The 17,141-nt window shown below is 38.6% G+C and overlaps 2 protein-coding genes across 2 annotated transcripts; both read right to left on the reverse strand.

The window, feature by feature from the left end:
- Positions 1-1,800: 1,800 nt before the first annotated feature.
- Positions 1,801-2,739, reverse strand: LOC106830779 (olfactory receptor 1J21-like). Its single transcript, XM_070519943.1, has one exon. It carries the CDS (start codon positions 2,737-2,739, stop codon positions 1,801-1,803), a length of 939 nt encoding a protein of 312 aa, XP_070376044.1.
- A 12,807-nt stretch (positions 2,740-15,546) lies between these two features.
- LOC106830777 (olfactory receptor 1J4-like) lies at positions 15,547-16,488 on the reverse strand. Its single transcript, XM_014840584.3, has one exon. It carries the CDS (start codon positions 16,486-16,488, stop codon positions 15,547-15,549), a length of 942 nt encoding a protein of 313 aa, XP_014696070.3.
- Between the last annotated feature and the right edge of the window lie 653 nt (positions 16,489-17,141).

Genomic DNA, 17,141 nt, shown 5'->3' on the forward strand with positions numbered 1-17,141 from the left:
CATATATGCACTAGATGATGTACAAGAATGTCTGCAGCAGCATTGTTTGTAATAGCAAATGCTGAAAGCAAACAAAACAGCCATAGAAAATAGAACAGACAAGTTTATTAGAGCCTCACAATGGAATATTATACAGTACAGATGAATTTCACAAGGGCAGTATTAGACAGCAAAAGCAAAGCCTATAAAAATAAATATAATATTATTCCACTTATATGCAGTTCTAGAGCAGGAAAAATTGAAGGATAAATATATAAGTGTTAAAACTTTAAAGAAAAATAAGAGAATGTTGGAAATATTAAAGATACTGGGTATTTTTAAGAGGAGAGAAAGATACAAATGAGGAGAAGATACAAGGGGCTTAACAATATTGATAATTTTCTACTAGATAAGCCTGGAGATTATTAAGTGATTACTCTTAATATTATTCTTTAAAGTATGATTAGATTTCACATATATTAAAAAAATACATATGCACCTATATATACACAAACAACATACTATATATATACACATACATATTTATACTGTATATGTTATATAAGTTCTTTCTATTGTATGCAATTTTAATATTTTTTAAAGTTTAAATAAAATTTCCAAGTAAAATGGGTAAAAATATTGCTCAAGTTTGAAACATATTGAAGTTATTTGAAGTACTCAAGATTTGACTTCACACGTAGAGTAATTTGAGTACCACCTCCACTAAATAAGTGCTAGTTTTGTGGCACTGGGCAACTTGCTAAGCCTCTCTTAATAGAAATCACTTCCTTTATTCCAATTACTAAGATTAAATGGAATAATGGATACAGAAATATTTGTCACAGCTATCAGCATATAGCAATGAAGTTAGCTATGATTGCCTTGAGCAGAGGTAGTTCCTCAAGGACTGAAGACAAAACTTTACCATTTCAGATGGAAACATAGGACTCTATATTCACAAACTTGGGACAGGGAAGTACTTTTATTAGAATTCAGGTATATTTAAACTACACTAAGTTTTGCCTGAGTTCAATTCAGGTTGCCCAGATTTCCCAATATTCTTACTAGACATTCTTAGCACCATATCATGAAAGACTGAACCGCCTCATCAGAGTAGACTCATCACCCATACTCACATCATCACTTGGAAAGCAACTTTAAAATCTCCACTCTCACTACCATGCTTCACAGCAATTGGCCAAATTGGCCATCCAAGAACACAGAGGGCTACAGTCAAGTTTGAGTTTACCACCTGGGACCAGTATCAGTCCTATCTGGACAATTTTCCTGGCCTTTTACAGAAAATCATCTCATTTCAATTTTTGGCCAGGTCCTCTGAATTTATGGGAAAAAAAATGTCATACTAAAATACTATAAACATAACTGCAACCAAAATTCAGACAATTGATATGAAATTAGAAATAAAAATAAAACTCAATATCTAACTGATGTCATTCATAAAAATAAATTCAAATGTATTACAAAATTAAACACAAAAATAAAATCAAGAAACTGCCAGAGGAATATTTTTGTTATCTTGAGAAGGGAAAACTTTGCTATATAAGAGTTGTAAAATATAAAAAAAAAAGACTGAAAGCTACGACTTCATAAAAATTATAAATAAACCTTTCCCATGACTCTCTAAAATGAACAAAAACCAAACAGAGAAGAAAACTAAGTCCAAGCTGAAACAGAGACTGAAGGAAAAATGTCACATCAAGTTTCACTAAAAAGCAGCTATTCAGAGAGGAAAGGATGCTCGTGTTGCATGTGCAGGATGAAGCAAGACTTATATTAGCTTAATAGGAAAAAAAATGCTCATCATGGTGAAAATTTTCCTCTACTGAGTACATTCCCCAGAGCTCCTTTCATATCCCTATTCCTCAGACTGTAGATAAAGGGATTTAGCATGGGAGTGACCAGACTGTAGAATACAGCCACGATGACATCCTTGTCATTGGATTCACTGGATGAGGGGAAAATATACAGTCCAATAATTGCTCCATAGTACAGAGATACCACGGAGAGGTGAGAGCCACATGTGGACAAGGCTTTGCGTATTCCCTTGGTGGAGGGGACTCTAAGGGTGGTGGCCCCAATGAGACCATAAGAGACCAGGATGTATATGAATGGCAGGGTAATGACTACTGCTCCCACAGTGACTATAATCAGCTCATTGACTGTGGTATCTGAGCTGGACAGCTTAAGTAATGTGGAGAGGTCACAGAAGAAGTGGGGGAGAATGTTATCTCCACAGAAAGAGAGACGGGCCAGGAGGAGGGTATGCAAAAGTGCGTTAGTGCAAGATAGGACCCAGGACACAGTTACTAGCAGGAAACACAACTTCTGACTCATGATTGTGGTGTAGTGGAGGGGGTGACAGATGGCCACATACCTGTCGTAGGCCATTGATGTGAGAAGGAAGCTGTCAAGACACCCAAACAGCAAGAAGAAATACACCTGGGAAATGCACCCAGAATATGAGATGCATTGACTCTGTGTGTGCATATTCATGAGCATCTTTGGAGCTGTGACTGATGAGTAAGAGATATCAGTGAAGGCCAAGTGACTGAGGAAGAAGTACATGGGAGTGTGGAGGCAAGAGTCCAGCCTGATGAGCAGGATGATGAGCAGGTTCCCCAGCACTGTGGTCAGGTACATGACCAGAAAAAGACTGTAGTATACACCTTGCTTCTCTGTCCAGATGGGGAGCCCCAGGAGGAGAAATTCAGACACACTGCTCTCATTATCCCTCCTCATCTTCTTCTCTTTTGCTGGAGATAAAAAAAAAGAAATGAAAATGTGAAAGTATGAGAAATCATTATGACTATCACGTAATGAAACATGGTTTGAACTTGTCAGTACATGAATTTTAACCTGAATGGCTCATGCTTTTTACCCTACTGATGGGCTAGTGTTGCTCTGACTTCAGGTTATTATGCATCCATCTAGAAACCAAAAGAATCTCTTTTGGAGAAACCATGAAACATCAGAATGATGATATCAGAACAGGTTCAAATGAGGAGTCCAGGGGTTCATGACAGAAATCTGAGACTAGGAAATTATGGTTAAGGCTAAGTCAGTAATCACTTATTAGAAACTCTAGTAGAGGCTCTCCAATTGATCTGTTGGCCTTTCCTAATCTTTCTCATACCTCTCACAAATGCTTTGGCTATTGCTTTATTTCCATGGATTGGATCAAGTCAACACAACTCAGTGGGGTCCTCTGATCTCCCAGAAATCAAAATTTGGAGACTTGGTGGAAACATATGTAACTAATCAAGGCAAAGCATTAAGGACAAGAATGTATGTCAATAACATATAAGACCTAGTGACATACCTAGTTGTGTAGCCATCAGTTCATCCCTTAAGAAAATTCCTTCCCACTCCTCAACATTTTCAGTCTACCAGAACTCTCTCTAAAGGAATTTTCATGGAATATGGAGAAAAAAGTCTGCTTCTCTTCCAAATTCCCATCTAATTCCCTCAGTTCTAATGAGATCACTCTTATTCAAGTGCTCTGAACACCAGGAAATACTTTGGCTTTCCCTCTCAGATACTGGATCTGCCAAAGAATAAGCTCTTTGTAAGTGTCTGTCCAGATTTTACCGAATAATGTCTCCTTTTTCACAGTTCCTAACCTAAGTTTTATGCCAGTGATTCATGACTAATATTTTTCTCGTTACATACCAACACTTCTTACACTTTGATCTTGCTGTCATTTCTCTCTCTTTCTTCTTGAGATCAGTTAGTCTTAGACTCGCCCGTGGGAACACTCACAATATGATAGGGAAAAAGACCATGATTGCCTATCTGCTAAAAAATGGAATCAATATACTATATAAAGACATGCAGTCTAAAGATCTTTCTCTCTGAGAAGTGAGAACAGAACTCACCATGCATCTTGGGGTTAACTAAAGTTTACATTATGTACCAATTCTCCCGATTTGACTAAAATTATCTCTACAATTCCTACTTTCTTCAGTCCACTACATTAAGAATCCTGTTAATTTAATATTATTACCTGAGACAAATTACACAGTGCTGTTAGTCATACCATGTTAATAACAGTGAGTTTCTCACCATGAGAGTGCTGACTTGCTGTCTGATGGACATCTAGCTTCTTTCTAATATTTTTCTATTTCCAGCAATATTTCATTAATAACATCGTTCATATGCCAATTTTCACATTAACATATATATCAACATACATATACGTGTATATATATATATATATCTAGGATAAATTCCTATAAATTGGATTGGCGGATATATACATTCACAATTTTGATAGATATTGTCAAATTACAAGAGGCTAATGTGGGGAGGGAGCCTGTTTTAATGGGGTCTTTAAAATAAATCCTACACAATAAGAGCCTGTTGTGTGAAGATTATAAAAATGGGCTTTCTAGCCATTTTCAGAGGACAGAGCTATGGTGTTTGAGGAACCGAGAAAATTCAGGAGCATAGTTAGCATGGGCAAGTTATGTGATTGGAGAATTATACAGGAGCCAGTTTATGTAAGGCCGTTTCAACTATAATGCAATGTTTTTATTCTATTCTCATAGCTTATTCTCTGGTGTGAGGAGTGGAAGAGCCACGTTAGGGATCAGTACCACAGACTGGACACAAACACACACATCAACACGCAAACGCATGCCATCACGCCATTGAATTTAAATTCTACTCCTGCTCTACAATGCATCTCAGGTGATGAGCACATATACCTCAGTTACAAGGCCTGGGAAGGTTCTCTCATTTTGCTCTAGAAGACACAGGATACAAAGAAGCAGGTGGAGTCTCTAAGGGTCTCAAATATGCATTGCAACAGGGAGAAGCGTTATCAGTTCAAAAGCAAATAAGATAGACGTATGAACACACGCTTATTTACAACTCCTGAGCAATGAACATGGGTTCTAACTTTACCAATCATGGAGAGGGCCTGGCAGCGGAGGGCGGGGAGGTGGAGGGTGTGGGGGGCAGTTCTCTACCTCCAGCTCCAAATTAGAGACAAACAGGAAATAATTGCTTTGTTACCTTTGGTTCCCTTGAGGGAAGAACAGTTTGTTGATAGCAGGCCATAGGAAACTTCACCCTTGGAGGAATGATGATGATAACCACAAAGCACCTGCTGGGAACTTTACGATTCACAAAGCTTTTTGCCTGCTTGGTTGGCATTGGGAAAACTGTGATTCAGAGTCCATTATAAATGAAGCCAGAGATTGAGTGTGTCAACAAAAGTCTCTTGTTTCTGAACTCTTTGCTATCTCAAGAACACCAGAAATACTTTAATACTTTCACTTTATGAACAAAAGATTAAGGGACTTTATATCTCATCACCACAGCTGGACCCTGGGGAATGGAAGACAGTTTCTATAGATATTGGTCTCCTGCCCAAAGGCTATGGAGTCAGCATTCTCTTGGTGTAAGTTTCTCACAAGACTATACAATAACCATTCAATAGATGCTTTCTACTAAACCTCTCACAAAATCGATTCAAATTTATTGCACACATCTACAGTTCCATTTCTTTGAAGCTAGATAGGAGATGAATATCATATGCTTCTTATCTGAGGTGAAGATGTTTGAATATTCGTAAGTGCTATTTATTTGTTCTGTTTTGTGTTAAAGCCAATCTATACTTGGAACTGCTGTTTGAATGAAGAGTCACGTAAGGTATTTAGATTTCAGAAATGGTTTCTAGGTTGTGTGGATCATGGTTGATAATCTGTTGCTCTGATTATAATGCTACAATTGATCGGCCTGTGTTCCTAAAAGTCATGATTTGACAAGACTTCCTTCTCAAACCAGAAGAACATCATTGGAACCTACCTCTTTCCTTAATACATCAGATCAAGACAAAAACAGTGACTCTGCAGGATTTCTTATTTAATGAATATGAGAAAAAGTGTCTCTTTGAATTAGGAAATGACATATACCACTTCCTAACAGATCTTCATCTTTAGACTCTGTTATCCCATTCCCTACAATTTTTCTGAACGTTCTTCAAAACCTGCCCCCTACTATAGCTTATAATTTAGTAACAAAAATACCCTTACATGTCCCTTCACAAAAACAGAAAATAAGCAAAATGAGATTAATAGGTATTTCAGAGAAAAGAAAATCAAATGGGTTAATAATAACATAAAAAGATAATCAACCTCCATAATAATCAGGGAAGACAAAACCTCAATAAGATTCCATTTTATATTAATAGGTTGGAAAATTTAAGTTAGAAATTGCTCTTTGTTGGCAACAGTGTATATTAATTGGAAATCTTATTCGTTTCTAATAGAGAAACAACATGGCATTATGTTTTACAGTTGAAAATGTACATTGGACCATGCAATTCTTCTCTCAGGTTTATATCCTAAAGAAGTTTTGCACATGTACAACTGGAGACAAAAATAAGAAGGTTCATAGCAATGTTGTTCACAATAGCAGAAAAAAAATGAAAAAAAGTCCAAAAACCATTGACTAGGATCTTCAGCACTATAGATTATCATTAATTTTCATGCAAATATTTTCTAACACCTTACTTTCTAAATCAATTCAATTTTATAAACATTAAAACTAATTTGAACATAGGGTCAAATCTACATTTCACCCTATGTTTAAGAAATATTTCTCAAACACATATGACAGTTGGAATCTTCTTCAATTTGGGAATCAAGAATTTAAAGAGTGAGAAGCTATCTTTGGCAAATATATTTTACACTTCTAATCCCAAGGACTATAGAGGACCAAAAATAGGAGAGACTACGAAAAGGAGAGTGTGTAGGGAGAAGGAACAAAGTTGGTCATCTAACTACACATTATCAAGGATATCTGACTGGGTCAGTGAATAGGATAAGAATAAGAAGAGAGTACTGTCACTTGGAGAAAAAGATCTCCTTCCTGAGAAGTTTCCCCAAGGCCCATTTTATGTCTCTGTTCCTCATGCTGTAGATGAAGGGATTCAGCATGGAAGTGACCACTGTATACTTCAATGAAGCAATTATGACTTTGCCACTGGGGTTGCTTGAGGATGGGAAAAAGCACAATGCCACAATTATTCAATAGAACAGAAAAATCACAGAGAAGTGAGAGTCACAGGTGGACAAAGCTTTGAAGATCCCCTTGATTGAGGGAAACCTCAGGATGGTGGCCCCAATACTGCCATAAGAGACAAGAACACTGGTAAATGACAGGAAAATGACTAATCCCTTAACAATGAAGATAAAAATCTCATGGAGAGAGGTGTCTGAGCAGGAGGGCTTAAGCAGGACAGTGAGGTCACAGAGGAAGTAGGGGATGGTGTTGTCAGCACAGAAGGACAGTTGAGCCAGGATGAGGGTGTGGGATAGGGCACAGGTGAAAGAGAGGAGCCAGGATCCAGCCAAAAGAAATATACAGAGCTTCTCCCTCATGATGGCAGTGTAGTGTAGAGGGTGACAAATGGCCACATATCTATCATATGCCATCAGTGCAAGAAGGTTAACAATAGAACCAAAGAATATGAAAAAAAAATCTATGTTGAGTACCATGCATAGACGATGGATGGATGCTGGGTATGCATGTTTGTCAACACCTTAGGGACTCTGACAGATGAAAGGGAGGCATCAGTGAGGGCCAAGTGGCTGAGGAAGTAGTACATGGGGGTGTGGAGGCAAGAGTGCAGCCCTATGAGTAGGTTTCTCCAGCATTGTGGTTAGGTATATGACCAGGAACAGGGCAAAGAGCATGCCTTGCTGGTCTATCTGGATAGGGAGCCCCAGGAGGAGGAACTCAGACACACTGCTCTGGTTCTCTGTCCTCATACTCCTCTTCTCTCTGGTTAGGTTGAAGGAATACGGAGAATGTGTAAAATAATAGTGGTGATGGAAATCACAGTAGAGCTATCTACTTTCTACTGAAGAATTCCTCAGGATATTTCTTTCATGATTTTGCCTGAATCCCCACTGAACCCTAGTAGAGCAGGAGGGAGCCATCAGAGTTCCAATGGCCATCAAAATTCCTTCATTGCAAACCAGGGGGAGTTTATTTACTTATTTAACTACGTGTTAGATGCCATACTGTTTCCTGGAGAAAACAAGACAGAAAAAAGCCTTTCCTTCATGGAGCTCACATTCTAAGGAGTAGTCTTCATGAACTAATTCAAATCAGTGTATCTGCAACTAGACTTCCAGGAGGATCTGACCCTAATACTTCCTAACTAGTTTCAAAATCTTAATTTCTCCTAGCCTCCTTTGAACCTCTACAAAATAAGCACAACAATGCCCACACATAGCGTTTACAGAAAAATTAAACAATTCAATTTGATTTATGATGTTAGAGCAGAGTTCTTCATATGGTAAGGGCATGGATATGTCATCTAACATCTTCATGCTAGTGTCAAGTGCCCAGATAAATCCTAAGTTGATCTTTAGGAACCCAATACACCAGAAATATGAGGTGGGAATTATAAAGAAGAAGGTGGCTGATCTAAAAGTTGTGTTCACGTACGTGGGCTCTCAATGTCTCAGGGAAGGAGCAGAGACACACACCCTAGACCCTGTGGTTAATTTCCTGATGTGATGTAGCTTGATGCATTTTACTCCTTTTGGAAAAAGTAAATTATGCTTCTATCATCTCTCCCCTTTTGTTTCGTTTTTTTTAAAAGATTGGTACCTGAGCTAACGATTGTTGCCAATCTTTTCATTTTTTTTCTGCTTTTTCTCCCCCAAATCCCCCCAGTACATAGTTGTATATTTTTTTGTTGTGAGTCTTTCTAGTTGTGGCATGTGAGACGCTGCCTCACCGTGGCCTGATGAGTGGTGCCATGTCCGCGCCCAGGATCCAAACAGGCAAAACCCTGGGGCGCCGAAGCGGAGCGTGAACTTAACCACTTGGCCATGGAGCCGGCCCTCTATCATCTCTCTTGTTGTCTATTTCTCTGCATCTATCTTCAGTGTATCAAAATGGCTCAGTTATAAGTATCCATAAGCAGTAAGACACCTGAACATTTTCCCTAGAACCTAAGAACTAGTAGATGCTGTAAGATTGATGATGCCTGCTAAAATTAGTATTTATCTTAGTAACATGACTATTTCTTAATATCAATCTTATTATACTTGAAATTTATTAAACAGGTGCCCTACTATGCACCAGTTAAAATGAAGGTATTTTGTTTATATATATGTTTCTTCTGTGTTTGTGTGCATGCATGTGTGCTGGAGCTAAGAGATGTTAAGCAAACAGCCCATGGTCACAAAGCCAGTAACTACTATAGTCATCACCCTGATACCAAAACCAAACAAGGCAAGACAAAAAATAAAATTACAGGCCAATACCACTGATGAACATTGATGCAAATATCCTCAACAAAATACTAGCAAATTGAATACAAGAATACATTAAAAAGATCATATACCATAATTAAGTGGGATTTATTTCAGGGATGCAGGGATGGTACAACATCTATAAGTCAATCAACGTGATATACCACGTTAACAAGAATAAAAACACATGATCTTCTCAATAGATGCAGAGAAAGCATTTACCAAGATAAAGCATCCATTTATGATAAGAACTCTGAATAAAATAGGTATGGAAGGAAAGGACCTCAACATACTAAAGGCCATATGTGACCAACCCACAGCTAATAACATTCTCTATGGAGAAAAACTGAAAGCTATCTCTCTAAGAACAGGAACCAGACAAGGATGCCCACTTTTACCACTCATTTAACACAGTATTGAAAGTCCTGGTCCAGAGAAATCAGTCATAAAAAGAAATAAAAGGGATCCAAATTGGAAAGGAAGATTTGAAACTGTCACTATTTGCAGAATACTTGATTTTATAATAGGAAGTCCTAAAGAATGCCCCCAAAATTTTTCAGAAATAATAAATGAATACCTTAAAGTTGCAGAATACAAAAATAATATACAAAATCAGTTGTGTTTCTATGAACTAATAATGAAGTATCAGAAAGAGAAATTAAGAATACAATCTCATTTACAATTGCAACATAAAGGAAATACCGAAGTATTGGAGGTGACTACTGGAATCCACAATTACCCAATTGACCATCACTATTTCCTAAAACTGATTCATACTGATAATAATTGACATTTAATGAGCACTATATCAGACAAATATATTTTTGCATTATTGCCTGATTACATTTTTTCAACAGTTCCAGGAGATAGGTGTTATTAAACTTTATTATATACATACTCAGAAGGAGTGAGAAACTAACATGATCACACAGTTAGTAACTTCTGAAGTCACAATTCTCATTTTTTTAAAATTAGTTTGAATCTCTGCTCCCATGACACTACAGTTTATCCCTCTCTTTAGTTAGACAAAAGAGCCAGGACCTTATGAAATATTATTTCAGGATTTGAAGGAGTCCTCCTGCTCAGATAACTGTTTTCACTCAGCTTCCTACAGTCCTTTAGTTTGCAAATGGCTTTTATATGCCTTCAATTCACTGGATCCGTAAGTGTTTATGTTGTGTCTGGGTAGTGGAGAAGACAGTGATTTTTTTCCTTCCATTTTATTAACACGAGTAGTGAAATCATGTACAAAATGTCACAAAGATATTGTGTTGCATTTATAGATTTGAGACCAGTGGAACCTTGTCTCAAAGGCAGATTTTCTGATAATCTTTTCACAAGAGAGAGAATCCACCAATTTCTTTCCATGGGAGGTAGAGGAGCCTAAACTAAGGTTAAATGATAAAATATCCATATTCTTGGGAGAGGAACTTGACATGAACATTGTTGTGTAAGGATATGACAACAGATGCTTATTCTAGATCTGGGGGTTGCTTGGGGTCATTGCTTGGCTCAGTTCATGGGGCACAAGGAGGGGACAGTTCTTCTGGCAAGGACTGGATTCTTACTTAAGGTTGCTAGGTCAGACTTAACCTAGGGTCTCAAACTTCTCCTGGAGGAGAAACCAGAGCAGCTAATAAAGCCACAGTGCTGCGATTTGAAGGGAAGAGAACAGTATAGAAATGCGCCTTGATCTCATCATCACCATCTGTGAAAACAAGAGGCTGGGAAAATGCTCAGTAAGGAAGAGGAGAAGCTGAGACCTGGAGATTTGTAGATCCTTTGGATGGGACTAATACTCCTGTCTTCACAACAAATATTGTCTCCCAAGTGTCAGAAAATGGAGAGTCAGGTGTCTCAGCCTCCATGAGGCTATAACTTGCTAAGTGCTTACAACATGCCTAGTATTTGTTAAGCACCATACCAATGAGATCTTAGAGCATCATCATTATTCCCCTTTGACAGTGGAGGATGCTGAGCATCAGAGAAGTCAAACCCAAGGCCACAAAGCTATTAAATGGGAAAGTGTTCACACACACACACACACACAGCCCCCACATAAACACACGCACACAGCTACGGAGATTTTGCGCTCCTTCTGATATAAGCCGGTGCTATGAGTTCAGATACATTCTGCTTCCTGCTGTTACTTGAATCATCACTTTCTGTCCAGAAGACCCAGGATCCAAGGAAAAAGAGCAAACCTTGGTGGCCCAAGGACCTTTACAGACTTTCATGTCTGTTCACCAGGTTCAGAACCATGGGCAAGAAGATTTCCTTTTAACCATCAGAAAGAGATGCCACAGGGAAACAACTCCAAGTCCCTGACTAGAGAAGGACTCAACTAACAGCTAATTGCCCAACTTCCTCCTGGTCCCTCAGAAAGGAGCATGTTTAGGGTTCAGAGGGGCTAAGCTGAAACTGGAGTCACATGAGAAAGTGTCCCTAATGTCAGCGATACCTTGGGCTACTGGTCAAGTCTCCAGATGGGAAGCAAGAGGTTCCCCAGTCACCCATAGCCTCTGCATCATGAGTTTAGCTTCTTTGTACAGCATTGTATGGCCCAGGCATTGCAAGGGCTTAAGCAGGTTTCGTCAGGCTCCCACAACACCTAAAGGCCTCCATTAGAAAATAGAGCCCCTTAAACATTTACAGGTCTCCCCGCTCCTCAGTGAGCTGCTTTAGGCAAGGGTCTATGCCTTGTTGAGGAGTACAGGGGTTGAGTCTATAAGGTCTGGAGAAAAGACTCTGACCTCTCCCTCTTAATAATAGTGCAGACCTGAGGAATCTATCAAAGAGCTCCGAGACTCAGGTTGTTCAAAGTGGAAATAATAATAGTATTCTTAGTGTGAATTTGAAGAACGGTTAAATAAGCACAAAATCAAGGCTTAATAAATGTAAGGGTTTATTGTCAATGTCTTTGTATTCACTAGGGATCAGCCTTGGCTCACAATAGGCACTTGGTAATTGCTGAATGAATTCATTTGTTCATTCACTTAACAAATAATGATTAAGGCTCTCACAAAAGTAAGACACTGCTATATGCCCTGGAGATGTCGCAGTAAATAATATAAACACAATTCCTCTCATGGAACACACATCCAAGTGGGGTGCAGAAAAGATGTTAATGAAAAATAAATGGTAGGTAAATGGTGAAAAGTGCTGGGGTACAAAAAAAATCAGGCATGGAATAGAGAGAATCAAGAAGAAGTTAAAAAAAATCTCCCAGTTACAGAGTTCTTTCTCAAAAGAACCCAGACACCCCTCCAATCAAGTGGCTCCAGGTCTATAAACTTGTTTACACCTCTACACACATTTTAGAATGGCTAAAATTAAAATGACTGCTGCTACCAATTGTTGCTGAAGCTATGAAGAAACTGGAACTCTTATATACTGCTGATAGGAATGTGAAATGATATTACCACTTTGGAAAATAGTTTGACAATTTTTTTAAATGTTAAGCGTATATCTAGCATATCACTAGGTATTTCGGCAAGGAAAAAGGAAGTATATGTCTATACATACACTTACAGAAGAATGTTCATAATGGCTTTATTTAATGACCAAAAACTGGAAACAGCCCAAATGTCCATCAATAGGTGAATGGACAAAAAAACTGTGATACATCCATACAATGAAACACTACTCATCAATAAAAAGAATGAAGTATTGATATATATTACAAAATGAATCAATCTCAAAGTGCTTATGCTGAATAAAACTAGGAAGCAATAAAATAATGCATACTGTATTATTCCATTTAGATAAAGTTATAGAAGATGCAAACTAGTCTATATGACAGGAAACAGATCACTGATTCCCCTGGGGAAAGATGGGAGGAGCAAGGAGGGAGCAGGTGAGAAGGTATCGAGAAACTTCATGATCTTGATGACTTCTGGTGATAATTCATAGGTATATATGTATGTAAAACCTGTTCAACTATAGACTTTAAATATATGAAGTTTATTGTATTACTTATACCTCAAAATCTGTTTTTTTTAAAGAAACAATAACAAAATTAAGTATGATCGTGTTATCCCTCTATTGAACACTTTCCAATGGGTTCCTAAATCAGTCAGATTGAAAACCAAAAACTCTACTATGTTTGTGTGTTAACTTGGATAGGCTACAGTTCCTAAATATTTGGTGAAATGCTATTCTAGATGTTTCTATGAAAGTATTTTTTCAATGGAATTAACATTGCAGTCAACAAACTTTGAGTAAAGCATATTGTTCTCCATATTGTCGGTGGGCCTCATCCAATCAGTGGAGGGCCTTAAGAAAAAGTCTGATTCTCACCAAAAAGAGACAGTTCTGTCAGGAGACGGTCTTTGGACCCAAAGTGCAACTTTTCCCTTGGTTTCCATCCTGCCAGTCTACTCTTCAGATTTTGGAATTGGCAGCATCCACAAATGCATGAGCCAATTTCGTAAAATAAATCTCTCTCCCCTTCTGTCGCGCTCTCTTCACATACACAAACACACACACACATCCTATTGGTTCTATTTCTCTGGAGAACTTTGACTAATACACCTACTTTGAACTTAAGTGCCCTACAAAATCTGGTCCCCTGGTATCTCTTATCACCTACCATCCATCCTCCACTTGGCTCTGTTCAGCTACAGAGGTCCTGTTAATGTTCCTGGAGTAAACCAGGCACCATCTCACCTCAGAGTTTTTCTAGTTACTGATCTTCATGCTTAGAATGTTTTTTGATCAGACATCCCCATGGCTCACTTACCTGTCCTCACATACATCTTTGGATGTTACCTTTCCAATGAGCTCTACCTGGACCACACAATGTTGAATAACCCCCACAGCACTCTTGCTTTCCCTTTTTATGCTTCGTTTATGCATAGCAGTTTTTACCCACAAACAAACCTTAGGAATTTTCTTATCTATTTCAGACAGAAAAACCCATCTTGTGTAGAGCTTACATTCCTGAAAAGAAGCAGTGACAGTAAAGGAAATAAGCTTATGGTGCATTAGAAGTGTAGTTGTGGAAAAAACAGATCATGATGAGTAGGGTCAGGAGTGCTGAGTTGTAAACTCTGTGTGGGGATTGATTTGGAGGTCCTTTTTCTTTAACTTCTATTCCCAGAACTTAGAAAATTGCCTGGCATACAGTAGTCATGCAGTAAATATTTTTGTGTGCATGAACTATAAATTCATGCATTTAGCTTTCCCCTATTAGAAGTGGCATCTCTAAGTTTGGGAACAAGACTAAAGTACTCATTTTCCCATGCTAAAATCAATCAGACAAATGTAGGCTGTTCTCACCACGAAATCCAACTTTGAGGAAAAAACACAGTCTTCCAAGAATGGGGAAATTTGGTAATGGCATTGATTCCTCTGTGTTCCCTTATTAAGTTCTTGTCACAGGCAAAATCAAATTAAATTTTTTTTTGAGTTTTAGCAAACCATCAAAAGCTCTTTATTATCTGACTACTATATTAAGAAGGTAAGCATTCTGGACTTTAAAAAGTACTAAACATTAGAAAATTCCCTGAATATTGTAGCTTTGCAAGACAATAGACAAGAAAGAGAAAATGAGGAGCTAATTTATATCTCATTTACGTTAACAGGTAGAAACTGAGAGTGATAATTAAAAATATAAGACCTATTGCTGAGGAGGTTTTTTTTTCTACCTATAAAAATAATGTTCCACAAAATGTAAGCTGACTCTGTTTGAGAGTCCAAATGTTCATTTTATTATAGATAAAGTGAGTTACCATAACATATTTGAGGATTCTGACCATCTACCACCTGGGAGTCAGAAACTCAGAGTGTAAAATGGTACAACTTAGTCCAAAATACAATCACATTTCATATCTTTAATCTTAGCCTAAAGCAAAACTGTTTTTATCTTTAAAAAGGAAGCATAAACTGCCTGTGCCATGTTTTCCTTTTGAGAGAGGAGGTTGGCATGCTTTGTTTTCTTAGCAAGTCTTTCATCTCTTTTCAGAAAGACAAAACAATAGTGCAACTTATTCAGGATTATCAATTACACCAAACTAATAAGAAGTTTGGTGCTTTGAAGACTATAAAGATGAATGTGTGTTGTGGCAAATGCATATTTAGGGTTATGAAGGAATAAATGAACCACAGATGTGAATAAAGTGAAAGGGATTGGGTCCAATAACCTAACTACCCATTTGAAGGATAGTTGGCACGATGCTAGAAACACGGGCATGGTCAGGACACAATTTTCCAAGATGGCATTTCTGACAAGGTCAGTGGGTGAAATGAGAAAACAATTAGGTGATTCTCACTTGGCACAAAGGATACTGCTTCTGAAAAGAATCCCAAGAGCCAATTTGATGTCTCTGTTCCTTAGGCTATAGATGAAGGGGTTCAACATGGGGGTCACCACTGTATACATCAGTGAGGCAATCATGTCTCTGACATTGGACTTGCTCAATGAGGAAGAAAAGTACAGTGCCATAACTGTTCCATAGAATAGAGACACCACAGAGAGATGGGACCCACAGGTGGACAAGGCTTTACAAATCCTTTTAGTAGAGGGGACCCTCAGTAGAGAAGCCCCAATGCGGCCATAAGAGACCAGGATGCCACTAAAAGGAAAAATGACAGTTGCACCCCCTGCAGTGAATATGACCAGCTCATTGAGGGAGGTATTTGAGCAGGACAACTTAAGTAGAATGGAGAGGCTACAGAAAAAGTGGGGAATGATGTTGTCAGCACAGAAGGACACTTGGACCAGGAGGAGTGTGTGCAAGAGGGCACTGCCACAGGAAAGAACCCAGGAGCCACCCACCAGCAGCACACAGAGCCCCTCCCTCATGATGGTGGTGTAACGCAGAGGGTGACAGATGGCCACATACCTGTCATATGCCATCACTGCAAGAAGGAGATTATCCACACAACCAAAAAGTAGGTAAAAATACATCTGTAAAACACATCCTGGATAGGATATGGATAGGTGCTGAGTCTGCATGTTCAACAGCATCTTTGGGACAGTGACGGAGGAGAAGGAAACATCAGTCAGGGCCAAGTGGCTGAGGAAGAAGTACATGGGGGTGTGGAGGCGAGAGTCCAGCTTGACAAGCAGGATGATTAGCAGGTTCCCCAGAACTGTGGTCAGGTATATGACCAGGAACAGTGTGAAGAACATGCCCTGCTGCTCCAGCGAGATGGGGAGCCCCAGGAGGAGGAACTCAGACACGCTGCTCTGGTTCTCCATCCTCATGCTGCTTTTCTCTCTTTAGGGAATGAGGAGGAGAGGGAAATATCAGGAACTTAGAAATACTGAGCATGGCAAACACTGTAATGCATAGTGCAATGAGATTTTTCTGTACACTGACACAGTCACTTAGAGAAAGTATGTGACTTTAAGATCTTCAATGGAAATCAGGAAGGATTCATCTTTTTACACATGTTTAGACACTATGATAGGCATTAGGGAGAGAGTAGTAAATATTTCACAGCCCTTGCATTTGGGGAGACCACATCCTAGTGAACAACCTCACAGAATAGTCATTAAGAGCATGGCTCTGCAGCCAGACTGCTTATGTGCTTATGTTTGATTCTTGCTTATCCCAATTGTTGTGCTCTCTCTCTCTCTCTGTCTCACACACACACACACACGCACACATACACACACCACTTAGAGCATTATTTGGAAGATTAAAAAGTATACCACTTACAAAATAAGTGTTCAACACAAAAACTCACTTCACACCATTAGAATGGCTATTATCAAAAGAAAAAAGAAAGACAATAACAAGTGTTGGTAAGGATGCGGAAAAAATGGAACCCGTGTGCATTGCTGGTAGGAATTTAAAATGGTGCAACCACTGAGAAAAACATTATGGCAGTTCCTCAAAAAATTAACCATAGATT

The sequence above is a fragment of the Equus asinus genome, chromosome 10 (assembly GCF_041296235.1).
Source record: "Equus asinus isolate D_3611 breed Donkey chromosome 10, EquAss-T2T_v2, whole genome shotgun sequence".
Taxonomy (NCBI): domain Eukaryota; kingdom Metazoa; phylum Chordata; class Mammalia; order Perissodactyla; family Equidae; genus Equus; species Equus asinus.